This window comes from Budorcas taxicolor, chromosome 5 (assembly GCF_023091745.1).
Source record: "Budorcas taxicolor isolate Tak-1 chromosome 5, Takin1.1, whole genome shotgun sequence".
Lineage (NCBI taxonomy): Eukaryota > Metazoa > Chordata > Mammalia > Artiodactyla > Bovidae > Budorcas > Budorcas taxicolor.
In genome coordinates, this window is record NC_068914.1 from 95,210,902 (window position 1) to 95,228,622 (window position 17,721).

General features: G+C 42.8%; 1 protein-coding gene across 1 annotated transcript in view; it reads left to right on the forward strand.

Annotated features, from left to right (window-relative positions):
* Window positions 1-17,721, forward strand: part of PPM1H (protein phosphatase, Mg2+/Mn2+ dependent 1H) — a 291,919-nt gene that overhangs the window by 97,343 nt on the left and 176,855 nt on the right. Inside the window, exon 2 of the mRNA XM_052640809.1 lies at window positions 4,638-4,803. Coding sequence (XP_052496769.1) covers window positions 4,638-4,803 — 166 coding nt within the window. The remainder of the gene's footprint in view (window positions 1-4,637; window positions 4,804-17,721) is intronic.

Here is a 17,721-nt window from a genome sequence, read left to right on the forward strand (position 1 = left end):
ATTGAAAGTAGACTGATAGGTTAATGCAATCAAGGTGACTAATATCTCCTCTCCCTAGCATATATATTTTAGCGACTCCCAGAATTTAATCCAAGAAGTACTACTAAGAAACTGAGGTTTGCAGAAGTTAAGCGACTTGACCAAGCACTGCACTGTCCAGTAGTTGTGACTTTAAAAGGGGGAGAACAGTGATGGCCAACTCATAGAGTCCACAAGAGGATTCCATGAGTTAATCACTATATGTGTCAATAAAATGCTAACAGCAGTCCTTGGCACATAATTAGTTCTCAACAAATATAAGGTACTATTATTGCGCCACATCTAGGGAGTAGGCAGAGTTGAGTTCTGTCTGCATTCATTCTTTCAACAGATGTTTGTTGAGCACTTGCTGTGTGCTGTGTTCTGGGAGGATAGCCCATGGTCTTAACCATTGTGCTTTATTACCTCCAGTTTAATTTCGAGGAAGATGTTTTCCCCCTTTGTAGGCAATTGGAAAACAATGACACCAAAGAGATGATGATTCATGGTCCAGCAACACTTTTTTTTTGAGATCCTCAAAATAAGTATCATGGGTGAGTATTGCTTAGATAAAGAAAGCATATCTCAGAGTCTTTCCAGGTAATCTCAAGATAGTGCTGACTTTTTTCCTGGAGCCTGGGACAAGCAGAGAATGTAGCTACTAATATAGCTGCTCACATTAAAAAAACTATTGAATCTATTGACCACATGATACTTCTCAACTCAGGAAAGTTTTTCTCAATTTACTTTTAGAGGAATTGGAGGTTTATATAAATTTAGTAAACAAAGCATTGGCCTTTGAAGAACAAAATGAAATATTTAAGTTGATGGAGATCAAGCTTTTTAAGGCCATTTTAATCGATAAGAATCAGGTCTTTCTACTAAAGCTGTAGAGAGTCAGGAATTTAAAATAATATGAAACATGAGATAACAGTTGCATGTGTGTGTGTGTTCATTTTATTTCTTTGACTGCCTTGGGTCTTTGTTGCAGAGCACAGGCTCTAGGCAAACAGGCTTCAGTAGTTACGGCCCGTGGGCTCAGCAGCTGTGGCTCCCAGGCTCTGGAGCACAGCCCCAGTAGTTGTGGTGCGTGGGCTTGGCTGCCCTGCGGCTTGTAAAATCTTCATGGATCAGGGATCGCACTCGTGTCCCCTGCATGGGCAGGCAGATTCTCAGCCACTGGACCACCAGGGAAGCCCAGTTGTATGTTTTAAAAAGGCAGTGGCTTTAAATTAATATGACTTTATCATCTGGGTAATAATCAGATATCGGACTGAATAGGCTTCCAGGGTTGGGGCTGCTGTCTCTTCTCTCTAGGTTGGCCTTTCTGATATTTCATCAGTGTCATTCACAAGCGGTATTCACGTGAAATGGCAGAGGAAGTCCACCCGCGATTGTTCTTCACGGCTCCCTGGCTGTGATGAGTCATTGCAGGACAGCCCTTGCAACCAAGTGCTGATAAGAATAGGCACACAATAGGAAAATAAGACAACTGAGAGCTGAAGGAGAAAGAGCTGGAAGTCAGAAGTGTGTCCACAGCTCTCTGCATTTAGCTCTTGTGACCTTGTGTAAGTTACAATCTTCCTAGCCCCTGGGTTTCTCATGCATAAAGTTTCTAGAGTCTCTTGCTGAAGTTAGGTCAACTTTGGAGTTTAATATCCACTAAGAAAGATGGGAGACATTGCACCTCCAGGGGACAGTGATTCGTGATTTGTGTAATTATAGTAGCTTTGTTGATTGTTGGAAAAGAGCAGTGGCAGATGAGTCAGCCTGGCATGAGCTATTGGAGATCAGCAATGCTTTTTTTTTGTTGGGGGGCGGGGGGGAAACACCAACTAAAGCATAAGTTTTGGTGCCAATGGTCAGGGTGATGCCAAGTTCCAGAAATAGAAGCTCAGATTTTGGTCAGAGGACAGTATGGAGGGGACGACGGTCATGGACTTGTTTTCCCAGCTGCACCTCCACCTTCAGCTTTCCCTGGGAAAGATGCTTATGGGTGACCGTGGGGGTGTAATGTCACCATCCAGCAAACCATCCACGCCACGCATGTTGCTTGGGAGTCACTGTCACTGACTGAGAGGAGGCAGGTGGTATTTTGATTGTCCTTCCTCTGCCTGGTTTGTTTCTCAAAAAATCTATGTAAAAGGAAAACTCCAGTTAAATGCATGTATTAGGAGCTCCAGTGGCAAACCTCTGGACTAAACGTGGGCTGCTCTAGAGACAAACAGATCAGAACCATCCATCCTTTATCCTTCCTATGGGCGCGTTCTCCAGTAGCCTTAGAAACAGGAAGAGAATCCCTTTTCTCTCAAGCCTGGACCCAAGCTCACCTGATCTGCTATTCTCTGCTTCCCCACACAGTCCAGCAGGGCCTGCCACAGACTGACACAAAGCTCTGTGTATTGGGTTGGCCAAAATATTCGTTTGGATTTTCCATACGAAATTGGACTATGACTGAGTGACTAAGCGCGCACACACACACCCCCCCCAAGTTGGGCTGGGGGTCAAGGGAGGCCTGACTGAATTCCAGCTGCCCTACTTCCTGGCTGTGGCACCTGGAGTAACTTACATAGCTTGGGCAGTAAGCATAGTAGTACTAATAGTCTTAGGCAGGTAGCCTGTGTCTTTAAGAATTGTATTGTATTCTGAAACCATATGAAAAGTCCCCCTGGTCACAGGAGAGAGAATGAAGGTGGGACCAAAAACTAGACCTTGAACTCTTCCTCCCTTTTTCCTTGAGAGGGTGTGATAAACATTGGAGGCAAATTTGACCTCATAGAGATCAGCAGGGATCCCACCTCCTTGCACATGACTGTTCCCACCCCAGTAAGGACAAGGATTTTCAAACTCTATAAGCAACAATCTACTTAAAAAAAAAAAATCTTACACAAAACTGTCATGTGTAAAATGAGGATAAAAGGCTTTTGTTTATAAAAATATACTTCAGTTGAAATTTATAGTAAACTCTAAGAATGATGAAGCAGTTTCAATGAATAGAAATTTGAAATAGAGATAATAGATGACTTTTATGATTGTTTCCCTTTAACATACAGATAAGTAATTGCAAATGGTCTTTTTAAAAAAAACAGATCTCCTTCCAATCTAGTGGCATCGATCAGTTGAAGAGAAAAGATAGAACGCTTATTTATTATGCCAAAGCTGCCCAAAATATGTAGACTAGCATATATTTGTTTACATGTAAGAAATGGGAATGAACTTTTAAATTATTGCATTTTTTCCCAAAATGCTTATACCTTTAAAAAATAAATTTAAAGTAAATGTGAAAACACCAGGAACACCTCCATAGAATTCCAGGGTTTGGTAGAAAACCGCTCAAAACACGCTGCCTGAGGTCATACAGTTCTCACATCTCAGTTTGCTCTCTGTTTGCTGTTTGACTGTAGCATGTAGGTGTTGGCTTACGGTTTTCAATACTGAAAGACATATGATATAAAAAAAAATGGTGACATTTGAATAAGCTCTGCAGTCTGGCTGACAGCACTGGATCAGTATCAATTGCTCCTTTTGATGTTGTTCTTGAGTGATAGAAAATGTTGCTTTGGGGTAAGTTGGGTGAAGAGTGCTTGAGACTGTATACCATTTTTGCAGTTTACTCTGAGTTTATAATTCTTTCAGAATGTAAAACTGTTTAATAAAAGGCGTTTGAAAACAACCATCCTCTAATTAATTGTTAGGAGGGAGTACAAGACTAATAGAGTGATGTATACACCACACTTTCAGCGTGGATCTCCATCTATCTTAACCTATTAAAACAAAAGCATCTTTCTTTCTTTGCCACTGAGCCTATATCCTCCACCCTCACTCTGCCACCTACTGTGACACTGTTGAAGTTTCTGGAAGAAAACACAGCAGTGGCAAATCAAGGAGATCTCTCTTTCGGGAAAACTATTTTAGCTGCTGCTTCATTACTTAATGAGAAAATGGTGCTGAAACCCAAGAGTTCAGTCCGCAGGCCCCTGATACACAAAAAAGCTTTATAAATGGTGTAGCATGTTTTCCTGAAGCATTCCTATATGCAAAACATTAATAATTAGGCCAAAGTAGTATCAACATGCCATGAGATCATAAGGCCACATGTACAAATCAGCGCGCTCTGTAGTCCGTTGTGACGATGCAGTGTAAGGAGTGTTATTCTACTGGAGAAAAGATAAGAGGAGAGAAGATAATTTTTAAAGAATAAACCGTTGATCCAGTCACTTCTCTGTGTGTAAAGTGAAAGTGATCATGGTGGTCATGAAATATACTTCTTTGTTCCCTAGGATTTTATAGTGTGCTGTAAATTACTGCTTTGTTCTTTGATAAGAGTGATGGTAGTTTTGCTCTTTATCGCTTGGAAAAATGCACTGGAATTCCCTGAGCCAGCCATCTATCTTCAGTGCAATTGGCAGAAGACTGATTATCTCATGTGTTTTGACTAGAAATGGATTAGTGGGGTTGATCACAGCTATCAGACACCTGCAAAGGTGCACTGAGCTCTGAACAATGCTTCATCAAATGTTTTAACATGTACTTGTATAAGTCCACTGAAAAATCTGTTCACTCCACCAAGCTATGACATAGGGCATTAGTCTGATCGGCTTTCCTGGCTTCTCCTCCAGGGTCATCAATGCTGGGAAGAGCACACACAACGAAGACCAAGCCAGCTGTGAGGTGCTCACTGTGAAGAAGAAAGCAGGGGCCATTACCTCAACCCCAAATAGGAACTCAGCCAAGAGACGGTCCTCACTTCCCAACGGGGAGGGGCTGCAGCTGAAGGAGAACTCGGTAAGACCCTCCGTCACCCCCACCCTCGGGTGAGAAGAACCCACACCCTCTGGCCCCACTGTGGAACGTTCAGCATGGAAGAGAGAAAAGCGCCGTGTTAGTGGAGTGGTGGGTCTGGGCTCAGGGCATCACACTCACAGCAAAGATGATACATGGAGTTCAGGAAAGCTGGTGTTTAAGTTCTCAACACTTAGAGAAAATGCCCACATCATTTGAGTTTTGTTGCAAGAATTAGTATGTGTAGCGGTAGATGGTTTTAAAGAAGCGCTTCAAGGTTTTTGTGAAGGAGCTCATCCTCAGAAGCCTCCCAGGAGGTGTGGAGTAATTCTAGCCATCAGCTTGCAGCCCAGCTACGACTCTGCCCCATCCTCCCCTCACACGTCCCTTAGAGTTGCACAGTTGGAGCCTGTGCTTGATGCTCTTCCAAATTAATATTTGTTTCACTTGGCCCAAAGCCCTTGCATCCTATAGGGTGGCCCTCCAGACTGAATGCCCTGCTGACAAACCACAAAGCATTTCTCCTCTCTCCAGTTTCCGGAGAACAAAGCAGATATCCTTGGAAGGTTCTGAAGAAGCTCTTAGCAGAGTGTAGGGAACAATCAGCACTGTGTCCATCATCAGATTCTTTAGTCCTGCAGAAGAGAGACATGAAACGGGATGACCCAGATGGGACTATTTGTTCTAATGATCTTGAGGATGTTTTTGTTTGTAAATTTTTATGGGATTGTAAAGGACCTAGGAACCTGTCCTTAGTTGAAGTGATATTGTCTTGTTGCATTTATGCTTAGTGACTAAGAAGAATACTCATTTATTTTTATTTTGTTAGCATTAATTCAGCTTAGGGTTAAAAAACACAGTGACCTATGGAGACTCATCAGTTGTACTTGTTTTCAAGGCAGAAGGAAGCATTGATTAGGCCTCTCCCAAAAAGGAGTCAGGGACCCAGATGAGCAGGACAAAATAATAGTGGTTGAGTGGATGTGCTCTAGAGTATGACAGTTCAAAACAGTCTGTTGCTTAAAGCTATTCAGTTTACAATGTGTGTGTGCTTAGTCCTGTCCGACTCTTTCTGATCCCATGGACCATAGCCACCAGGCTCCTCTGTCTATGGGATTATCCCAGCAAGAATACTGGAGTGGGTTGCCATTTCCTTCTCCAGTAGATCTTCCCGACCCAAGGCTTGAACCCAAGTTTCATGGTCTCCTGCATTGGCAGGATTCTTTACCACTGCACTGCCTGGAAAGCCCATTCGATTTGGGGGTAGTTATTTATTCTTTGAGCCTCAATTTTCCCTTGTCTAAAAAGGAATAATAATAATAGTAATTACCAACTATGGTGGGAGAGGCTAGTTAAAAGTATGAAATCCAACAGTCCATGCAAAGTCCTGAGCTGGTGTCATCATTAATAAATCCTTGATTGATGTTAGTGATTATTATCCTAAAGTCAGTTCCATTTCTGTAATCCTGTATGAATAATGCCCACTGGATTTTCATTCATTTGTAAATTGGAAATCACACATTTTTTTCCATACCTTCTTGATGGAATTATTTTTGAGGATTGAATTATTATGGAAAAGGGCTCAGAAAATGTGAGACATTAATGATAATTGGATATGGGTGCCAGTGACTTAATGTTGCTCTTTCCCCTGGCAATTCCTCTCTGCCACTGGGATATAAAGTGATTTCTGTAAAAATAAGACAGTGTTGACATTTGGCTGCAAGCCAGTTGGTGATGGCATATTTCCGTGTTGCTAAGTTCCTCCTAGAAGTGGAGCCAGGAGTAACTATTTAATTTCCTTTCCTTAAGAACAGTGAAACCAGCTCATAAGTATTTTAGAATGGAACCAGGACGCTCCTTCGTGATGGTTCATGTGGGGTCCATGCTCCTCTGGGAGGCAGCAAGGATATGCAGTGAAAAGCAGGCACATCTCAGCCTGTATTCTTGCCTTAGCCATAGCAGCTTCACGTCTATCTGCATTGTATGTTAGGTTTCTTATTAGATTTTAAGGCAAGAGCTGTGTTGCCTTTTTTTAACTGTGGCAAAATACACATAAAGCTTACCATCTTAACCATTTTAAAATGTACAGTTCAGTGGCATCAAATACATTCATATTGCCGTACAACCATCGATATCATCCATCTCCTAAACCTTTCCATCATCCCAAACTGAAACTCTGTCCCCACTAAATACTAACTCTCCACTCCTTCCTCCCTTTCCCCTCCACCCCCTCTGGTCCCTGGCAACTACCGTTCTATCTCCTGTCCCTGTGAATCTGACTACTCCAAATACCTCCTATAAATGGAATCATACAATTTTTGTCTTTTTGTAGTTGGCATATTCACTTATCATAATGTCTTCAAAGATCGTCCGTGTTGAAGAATGTGTCACAATCTTATTCCTTGTTGAGGCTGAATAGTGTTCTCTTATATGTATACATGCCGTTTTGTTTATGCCTTCATCATCGATGGACCGTTGCTGTCATCTTTTGTCTATGATGAACATCGCTGCTGTGAACGTGGGTGTCTAGTACCTATTTGAGTCCCTGCTTTTGATTCTCTTGGATATATACCCAGAGTGGAACTGCTGAGTGATATGGTGGTTTGTTCAATAATTTCAGGAGCCACCATACTGTTTGCCACAGCAGCTACACCATTTGACATTCCCACCAGCAGTGCACAAGGGTTCCGATTTCTCTACATTTTTGCCAACATTTGTTAAATTCTGTTTTTCTACAATAATAGCTACCCTAATGTGTGCAAAGTGGTATCTCATTTGTAGGTATATATTTCCCATGGTTAGGGATGTTGAGCATCTTTTTATGTACTTACTGGCCACATATATCTACTTTAAAGAAATGTCTGTTCAGGTCCTTTGCCCATGTTAGAATTCAGTTGTCTGTTTTCGTTGTTGATGTTTGCGCTCTTTCTAAAACCTTGAAGAGCGTAGTCTCGTGTGCCAGATGACCCGTGAGCATGGGCTGTGTTCTAGGAACTGGATGCTGAGGATTCAGCAGGAAATAAAACAGAGGACGGTCCCTCCCTTCAGGGAGCTTGTGTTCTTTAAGGGAGACAAACAAAATACATAGCATGGGCAGATAAACACTCTGGAGAAAACAAAGTAGGGAAGCAGGAATAATAGGGAGTGTGAGGTGCAGGGGTGGCTAAAGGAGGTGTCGGGGTGACACTGGGGCAAAGACCTGAAAGCACAGCTTTTGGAGGAAGAGCATGCTGACAACCCTAGGCAGCTGCAAGGATCTGAGGCAGGACCAGGCCTGCCATTCTCAGGGATCAGCTAGGAGGCCCATGCAGCTGGAACAGACGTAGTAGAGCCTGGATTACAGGCAGTGGACTTCCTGGCGGTCCAGTGGTTCAGACTGTGCATGTCCACTGCAGGGGGCTCGGGGTCCATCCCTGGTCAGGGAAGATGCCACATAGCATGGCCGGAAAAAAATACCCCTTTGGATTGTAGGTAACACTGTCAAAGGTAATAGGGGAGAGAGGCAGTCTGGTAGGACCTCGGGGCTGCTATCAGGACTTTGGCTGCTATGCTGAATGAACAGTTTGCTAAATATACTGCTTAAAAGAGGCTAGTGGTTTTTTCGATCTGAAGACATCCCATGAGTCATATATGGTGGCACCAAGGAAAGGGCAGTGACAGTACAGGGCCCAATGCGAGAAAGCATCTGCAGAACACCCGTGAGGTAGGTCTCCGCCTTCCCCCTATGATTCTTATCCTTCACTCAGTAAATGTGTGCTGAGCTCTGAGTCTACACACTGGGACTTTGGGACTGAGGAGATGGATTCAGGACAGTCCCTGCCCGCCTTGAGTAGACTTGGGGAGACAGGAAAGGAAGACTTCCTGAAGAAGTGACATTTGTGCTGTTGTGCTGAAAATTGAATAGGACTTAACCAAGCACATAAGAGAAAAGGGAGCTCCTGATGGAGAAAGTGTGCATGTGCAGAGCTAGGCTGGCATGGGAGCAACGGGGCATGGCTTCCTGGGTCGGGGGCATGTGTAGTTGCTTGGATGGATATAAGACCGGAGCAGTGAGCAGCGTTCACAGGTGAGAGTCACTCAGTGCCCTGAAAAACTGGACTTTCAAACAACGACTTTAGACCAGGGTATAACAGACTCATGACAGTGGGGAGGCTGACTTGAGAGGACTAGGATAGTGTGCCTAGAAGCTGGGACACTTAGGAGTCTGGCTCATGCAGAAATCTGAATGAGAAATGATGAAGCTCCAAGTAAAGCAGTGGTAAGAGCAAAGGCGTCAAGAAGCAACAATTAGAACCAGACATGATAAATGGGTATGAAACAACAATTTTGAACAACAGTTCAAAATTGGGAAAGGAGTATGAAAAAGGCTGCATATTGTCATTCTGTTTATTTAACTTACATGCAGAGTACATCATGTGAAATGCTGGGCTGGATGAATCACAAGCTGGAGTCAAGACTGCCGGGAGAAATATCAACAACCTCAGATGTGCAGATGATACCACTCTAACCTAGACAGCATATTAGAAAACAGAGACATTACTTTGCCAACAAAGGTCCATCTAGTCAAAGCTCTGGTTTTTTCCAGTAGTCATGTATAGATGTGAGAGTTGGACTATAAAGAAAGATGAGCACCGAAAAATTGATGCTTTTGAACTGTGGTGCTGGAGAAGACTCTTGAGAGTCCCTTGGACTGCAAGGAGAGCCAACTGGTCTGTCCTAAAGGAAATCAGTCCTAAATATTCATTGGAAGGACTAATGCTGAAGCTGAAACTCCAATAATTTGGCCATCTGATGTGAAGAACTGGCTCACTGGAAAAGACCCTGATGCTGGGAAAGATTGAAGGCGGGAGGAGAAGGGGATGACAGAGGATGAGATGGTTGGATGGCAATACCAACTCAATGAGCATGAGTTTGAGTAAGCTCCGAGAGTTGGTGATGGACAGGGAAGCCTGGTGTGCTGTAGTCCATGCGGCAAAGAGGCAGACACGCCTGAGCAGCTGAACTGCACTGACCAATCTAATGGCAGAAAGTGAAGAGAAACTAAAGAGCCTCTTGATGAGGGTGAAAGAGGAGAGTGAAAAAACTAGCTTAAAACTCAGCTTTCAGAAAACTAAGATCATGGCATCTGGTCCCATCACTTCATGGCAAATAGGAGAAAAAGTGGAAGCAGTGACAGATGTTATTTTCTTGGGCTCCAAAACCACTGAAGATGGTGACTGCAGCCATGAAATCAAAAAGGCACTTGCTCCTTGGAAGGAAAGCTATGGCTAATTGAGACAATATTAAAAAACAAAGACATCACTTTGCCAACAAAAGCTCCATATAGTCAAAGCTCTGGTTTTTTCCCATAGTCATGTATGGATGTGAGAGAGCTGGACCATAAAAAAGTCTGAGTGCTGAAGAACTGATGCTCTCGAATTGTGGTATTGAGAAGTCTCTTGAGAGTCCCTTGGACTGCAAGGAGATCAAACCAGTCAGTCCTAAAGGGAATCAATCCTGAATATTCCTTGGAAGGATTGATGCTGACGCTGAAACTCCAATACTGTGGCCACCTGATAGAAAGAACTGACTCATTAGAAAAGACCCTGATTCTGGGAAAGACTGAAAGCAAAAGGAGAACCGGACAGTGCAGGATGAAATGGTTAGATAGCATCACCAACTCAGTTCAGTTCAGTCACTCAGTTGTGTCCGACTCTTTGCGACCCCATGAACCGCAGCACGCCAGGCCTCCCTGTCCATCACCAACTCCCAGAGTTCACCCAAACCCATCTCCATTGAGTCGGTGATGCCATCCAAGAGTCTTCAACACCACAGTTCAAAAGCATCAATTCTTTGGTGCTCAGCTTTCTTTATAGTCCAACTCTCACATCCATACATGACCACTGGAAAAACCATAGCCTTGACTAGATGGACCTTTGTCAGCAAAGTAATGTTTCTGCTTTTGAATATGCTGTCTAGGTTGGTCATAACTTTCCTTCCAAGGAGTAAGCGCCTTTTAATTTCAAGGCTGCAATCACCATCTGCAGTGATTTTGGAGCCCAGAAAAACAAAGTCAGCCACTGTTTTCCCATCTATTTGCGATGAAGTGATGGGACCAGATGCCATGATCTTAGTTTTCTGAATGTTGACCTTTAAGCCAACTTTTTCACTTTCTTCTTTCACTTTCATCAAGAGGCTCTTTAGCTCTTCTTCACTTTCTGCCGTAAGGGTGGTGTCATCTGCATATCTGAGGTTATTGATATTTCTCCTGGCAATCTTGATTCCAGCTTGTGCTTCTTCCAGCCCAGCGTTTCTCATGATGTACTCTGCATGTAAGTTAAGTAAGCAAGGTGACAATATACAGCCTTGACGTACTCCTTTTCCTATTCGGAACCAGTCTGTTGTTCCATGTCCAGTTCTAACTGTTGCTTCCTGACCTGCATACAGGTTTCTCAAGAGGCAGGACAGGTGGTCTGGTATTCCCATCTCTCTCAGAATTTTCCACAGTTTATGGTGATCCACACATTCAAAGGCTTTAGCATAGTCAATAAAGCAGAAATAGATGTTTTTCTGGAACTCTTTTGCTTTTTCGATGATCCAGCGAATGTTGGCAATTTGATCTCTGGCTCCTCTGCCTTTTCTAAAATCAGCTTGAACATCTGAAAGTTCACGGTTCCCGTATTGCTGAAGCCTGGCTTGGAGAATTTTGAGCATTACTTTACTAGCGTGTGGGATGAGTGCAGTTGTGCGGTAGTTTGAGCATTCTTTGGCATTGCCTTTCTTTGGGATTGGATACTCCAATATAAAATAAAAAGTTAGAAAACATTAAAGCTGTCTTAAATGTAGCCGTGTGCACGTGGCTCAGTGGTAAAGACTCCCGCTGCCATGCAGAAGACGCAGGAGGCTCCAGGTTTCTCGCCTGGAGAATCGCACGGGCAGAGGAGCCTGGTGGCTGCAGTCCAGGTGACTGCCAAGAGTCAGATACGACTGAGCAACTGAGCACAGTATAAACAGGTCAGCTTAAGCCATCCTTCATGCCACCTTATGGAGAATTGTTTTATCCTATTAGTACAAGCAGTCTTTTAGCCAAGTGAGTCAAATCAATTCTTCTGGTTTAAAACAAACTGTAAAAAATATTTGGCAGATAATTTTGCCTCTCCTAACTTCCAAAAGGTATTTGCTAAAGGAACATTGTTTCCTGTGTTTGGCTGAGTTCTTAAGAGCAGCACCTTACTTACAGGACAGAAAATACAAATTAATTTCAGGTTCCATCTAAATATAAAGGAAAATGTCAAAGGCAGAAGAAGCCTTGTTCGGAAATAGTCATAAAATTTGGAATGGATGAAGGAAAAGAGTTTCAAGGTGTTCTGTGCTGTAGATTTGTAGCCTGAAGAAATGCAAGGGAATATGGTGAGTTATTTATTCTTCCTTAAAAAAATACTCAATAATGGATCCAGTTTTCTAAAATTTAGAGTTTAGTGATATAATTAGTGAAATAAAAAAACATTTCTTTTTTGAGGAAGAGAGAAGTTTTGAGATCTCAGGATGTGAAGTGGATGTGAAACAGAGAAGGATGTTTTCTGTGACAGGTTAGGGATGAGCTTTACCTGTTCCTGCATCACATTGGGTCCTAACTGTATGAATAAACTTTACCCCAGCGTCAGGCAAGTAGGAAAGCGATACTCTGTGGCAATGTACAGTCCTGTCAACATTCCTACGCCTCTGACTATTTGTTTGGGGACATAGGGTGTGTGGCTTGGGAAGAAGAGAATCTAGAATGCCAGCATTTCTGAAAGACATGGTCATCCCTTAGAGAAGATGTAAGCTCGTTGAGGGCAACACCCTCTTCCCCAGTATCCTCCTGCCTGTTTCCCACTTCATTTGTTTAATTGAAGGATAATTGCTTTACAGAATTTTGTGGGTTTCTGTCATACATCAACAAGAATCAGATATAGGTACACCAAAGCCTTTTAAACTTACCTGATCATGATTTGTGGAATCTAATCACCATTACTAGGTTTTCTTTCCTTTGATTTGAAGGGTGTTATTGTTGTTTGTTGTTCAGTTACTCAGTCGGTCCAACTCTTTGTGACCCCATGGACTGCAGCACACCAGGCTTCCCTGTCTACCATCTCCTGGAGCTTGCTCAAACTCATGTCCATTGAGTCAGTGATGCCATCCAACCACCCCATCCTCTGTCGTCCCCTTCTGCTCCTGCCTTCAATCTTTCCCAGCATCAGGGTCTTTTCCATTGAGTCGGCTCTTAGCATCATGTGGCCAAAGTACTGGAGCTTCAGCTTCAGCATCAGTCCTTCCAATGAATATTTAGGACTGATTTCCTTTAGGATTGACTGGTTGGATCTCCTTGCAGTCCAAGGGACTCTCAAGAGTCTTCTCCAACACCACAGTTCAAAAGCATGAATTCTTTGGCACTCAGCCTTCTTTATGGTTCAACTCTCATATCCATACATGACTACTAGAAAAACCATAGGTTGACTATATGGATCTTTGTTGGCAAATGAATGTCTCTGCATTTTAATATGCTGCCTAGGTTTGTCATAGCTTTCTTTCAAGGAGCAGGCATCTTTTAAGTTCATGGCTGCAGTCACCATCTGCAGTGATTTTGGAGCCCAAGAAAATAAAATCTGCCTCTGTTTCATTGTTTCCCCATCTATTTGCCATGAAGTGATGGGACCAGATGCCATTATCTTTGTTTTTTGAATGTGGAGTTTTTAGCCAGCTTTTTTGCTTTCCTCTTTCATCTGCATCAAAAGACTCTTTAGTTCCTCCTTGCTTTCTGCTATAAGGGTGGTGTTATCTGCATATCTGAGGTTATTGATATTTCTCCCTGAATTTTGATTTCAGCTTGTGCTTCATCCAGCCTGGCATTTCTCATGATATCCTCTGCATATAAGTTAAATAATGGTGACAGTATACAGCCTTGATGTAGTCCTTTCCCAGTTTGGAACCAGTCCATTGTTCCATATCCATTTCTAGCTGTTGTTTCTTGACCTGCATACAAGTTTCTCAGGAGGCAGGTGAAATGGTCTGGTATTTTCTACAGTTTATTGTGATCCACAGAGTCAAAGGCTTTAGCATAGTCAATGAAGCAGAAGTAGATGTTTTTCTGGAATTCTCTTGCTTTTTCTAGATCCAGTGGATATTGGCAATTTGATGTCTGGTTTCTCTGCCTTTTCTAAATCCAGCTTGAACATCTGGAAGTTCTCCATTCACATACTGTTGAAGCCTAGCTTGGAGAATTTTGAGCATTACTTTGCTTGTGTCTGAGATGAGTGCAATTGTGCGGTAGTTTGAGCATTCTTTGGCATTGCCCTTCTTTGGGATTGGAATGAAAACTGACCTTTTCCAGTCCTGTGGCCACTGCTGAGTTTTTCAAGTTTGCTGGCATATTGAGTGCAGCACGTTAACGCATCATGCTGCTGATTCGAAATAGCTCAACTGGAATTCCATCACCTCCACTGGCTTTGTTCGTAGTGATGCTTGCTAAAGCCCACTTGACTTCACACTGCAGGATATCTGACTCTAGGTGAGTGATCACACCACCATGGTTATCTGAGTCATTAAGATCTCTTCTGTACAGTTCTTCTGCGTATTCTCGCTACCTCTTCTTAATATCTTCTGCTTCTGTTAGGTCCATACCATTTCTGTCCTTTACTGTGCCCATCTTTGCATGAAATGTTCCCTTGGTATCTCTCATTTTCTTAAAGAGATTTCTAGTCCTTCTCATTCTATTATTTTCATCTATTTCTTTGCATTGATCACTGAGGAAGGCTTTTTTTAAAAAATTTATATACTTGGAGGCTAATTACTTTACAGTATTGTGGTGGTTTTTGCCATACATTGACACGAATCAGCCATGGGTGTACATGTGTTCCCCATCCTGAACCTTCCTCCCACCTCCCTCCCCATCCCCTCCCTCAGGGTTGTCCCAGTGCATCAGCCTTGAGCTCCCTGTCTCATGCATCACCTGGACTGTAGATCTGTTTCACATATGGTAATATACATGTTTCAATGCTATTCTCTCAAATCATCCCACCCTCGTCTTCTCCCACAGAGTCCAAAAGTCTTTTCTTTGTATCTGTGTCTCTTTTGCTGTCTCACATATAGGTTCATTGTTACCATCTTTCTAAATTCCATATATATGCATTAATATACTGTATTGGTCTTTTTCTTTCTGATTTACTTCACTCTGTATACTAGGCTCCAATTTCATCCACCTCATTAGAACTGATTCAAATGTGTTCTTTTTAATAGCTGAGTAATATTCCATCATGTATATGTACCACAGTTTTCTTATCCATTTGTCTGCTGATGGACATCTAGGTTGCTTCCATGTCCTAGCTGTTATAAACAGTGCTGTGATGAACACTGGGGTACATGTGTCTCTTTCATTTCTGGTTTCCTCGGTGTGTATGCCCAGCAGAGGGATTGCTGGGTCATAAGGCAGTTCTAGTTCCAGTTTTTTAAGGAATCTCTGCACTGTCCTCCATGGTGGCTGTACTAGTTTGCATTCCCACCAAGAGTGTAAGAGGGTTCCCTTTTCTCCACATCCTCTCCAGCATTTATTGTTTGTAGACTTTTTGATAGCAGCCATTCTGACTGGCATGAGATGGTACCTCGTTGTGGTTTTGATTTGCGTTTCTCTGATAATGAGTGGTGTTGAGCATCTTTTCATGTGTTTGTTAGCCATCTCTATGTCTTTGGAGAAATGTCTGTTTAGTTCTTTGGTCAAAATGGGTTAAAGATCTAAATGTAAGACCAGAAACTATAAAACTCCTAGAGGAAAACATAGGCAAAACACTCTCTGACATAAATCTCAGCAGGATCCTCTATGACCCACCTCCAAGAGTAATGGAAATAAAAGCAAAAATAAGCAAATGGGACCTAATTAAACTTAAAAGCTTTTGCACAATGAAGGAAACTTAAGCAAGATGAAAAGACAGCCTTCAGAATGGGGGAAAATAATAGCAAATGAAGCAACTGACAAAGAACTAATCTCAAAAATATGCAAGCAGCTTATGCAGGTCAATACCAGAAAAATAAATGACCCAGTCAAAAAATGAGGAAGACTTTATCTCTCCTTGCTATTCTTTGGAACTCTGCATTCAAATGGGTATGTCTTTCCTTTTCTCCTTTGCCTTTAGCTTCTCTTCTTTTCTCAGCTATTTGTAAGCCCTCCTCAGACAACCATTTTGCCTTTTTTCCATTTCTTTTTCTTGGGGACGGTTTTGATCACCACTTCCTGAATAGTGTTACGAACCTCCATCCATAGTTCTTCAGGCTATCAGATCTAATTCCTTGAATCTATTTGTCACTTCCACTGTGTAATCCTAAGGGATTTGATTTAGGTCATATCTGAATGGCCTACTGGTTTTCCCTATTTTCTTCAATTTAAGTCTGAATTTTGGAATAAGGAATTCATGATCTGAGCCATAGTCAGCTTCTGGTCTTGTTTTTGCTGACTATATAGAGCTTCTCCATCTTTGGCTGCAAAGAATATAATCAGTCTGATTTTGGTGTTGACCATCTGGTGATGTCCGTGTGTAAAATCATCTCTTGTGTTGTTGGAAGAGGGTGTTTGCTATGACCAGTGCATTCTCTTGGCAAAAATCTATTATCCTTTGCCCTGCTTCATTCTGTACTCCAAGGCCAAACTTGCCTGTTATTCCAGGTATCTTTTGACTTCCTACTTTTGCATTCCAGTCCCCTATGATGAAAAGGACATTTCTTTTGGTGTTAGTTCTAGATGGTCTTATAGGTCTTCATAGAACTGTCCAACTTCAGCTTCTTAAGCATTAGTCATTGGGAAATAGACTTGGATTACTGTGATACTGAATGGTTTGCCTTTGAAACAAGCAAAGATCATTCTGTCATTTTTGAGACTGCATCCAAGTACTACATTTCAGACTCTTTTGTTGACTATGAGGGCTACTCCATTTCTTCTAATGGTTTCTTGCTGACAGTAGTAGATATAATAGTCAACTGAATTAAATTTGCTTTGATTCATGGACCTAACATCCCAGGTTCCTATGCAATATTGTTCTTTACAGCATCAGACTTTACTTTCATCACCAGACACATCCACAACTGGGCATTGTTTTCCTTCTGGAGCTATTTCTCTGCTCTTGTCCAGTAGCATATTGGGCACCTACCAACCTGGGAGTTCATCTTTCAGTGTCCTATCTTTTTGCCTTTTCATACTGTTCATGGGGTTCTCAAGGCAAGAATGCTGAAGTGGTTTGCCTTTCCTTTCTCCAGTGGTCCACGTTTTTTCAGAACTCTCCACCGTAACCCATCCATCTTGGCTGACCCTACAGCCATAGTCTCATTCAGTTAGACACGGCTGTGGTCCACGTGATCAGTTTGGTTAGTTTTCTGTGATTGTGGTTTTCATTCTGTCTGCCTTCTGGTGGGTAAGGAGAAGAGGCCTATGGAAGCTTCCTGATGGGGGAAACTGACTGTGGGAGAGACTGGGTCTTGTTCTGTTGGGTGGGGCCATGCTCAGTAAATCTTTAATCAAATTTTCTGCTGATGGGTGGGGCTGTGTTCCCTCTCTGTATTTCACCTGAGGCCAAACTATGGTAGAGGTGAAGGTGAAGTCGCTCTCTTTGCCCACCAGGCTCCTCAGTCCATGGAATTTTTCAGGCAAGAGTACTGGAGTGGGTTGCCATTTCCTTCTCCAGAGAATCTTCCCAACCCAGGGATCGAACCCGGGTCTCCCGCACTGCAGGCAGACGCTTTACCATCTGAGCCACCAGGGAGGTAATGGCGGTAATGGCCACCGCTTTCAAAAGGCCTTACGCGGGCATGCCGCAGCTGCCATGACTGTTGTAGGCAGTGCCCCTGACCGTTGACCCGCAGCTCTGCCAGAGACTCCCAGATACTCACAGCAGGTCTGTCAGTCTCCTGTGGGGCCACTGC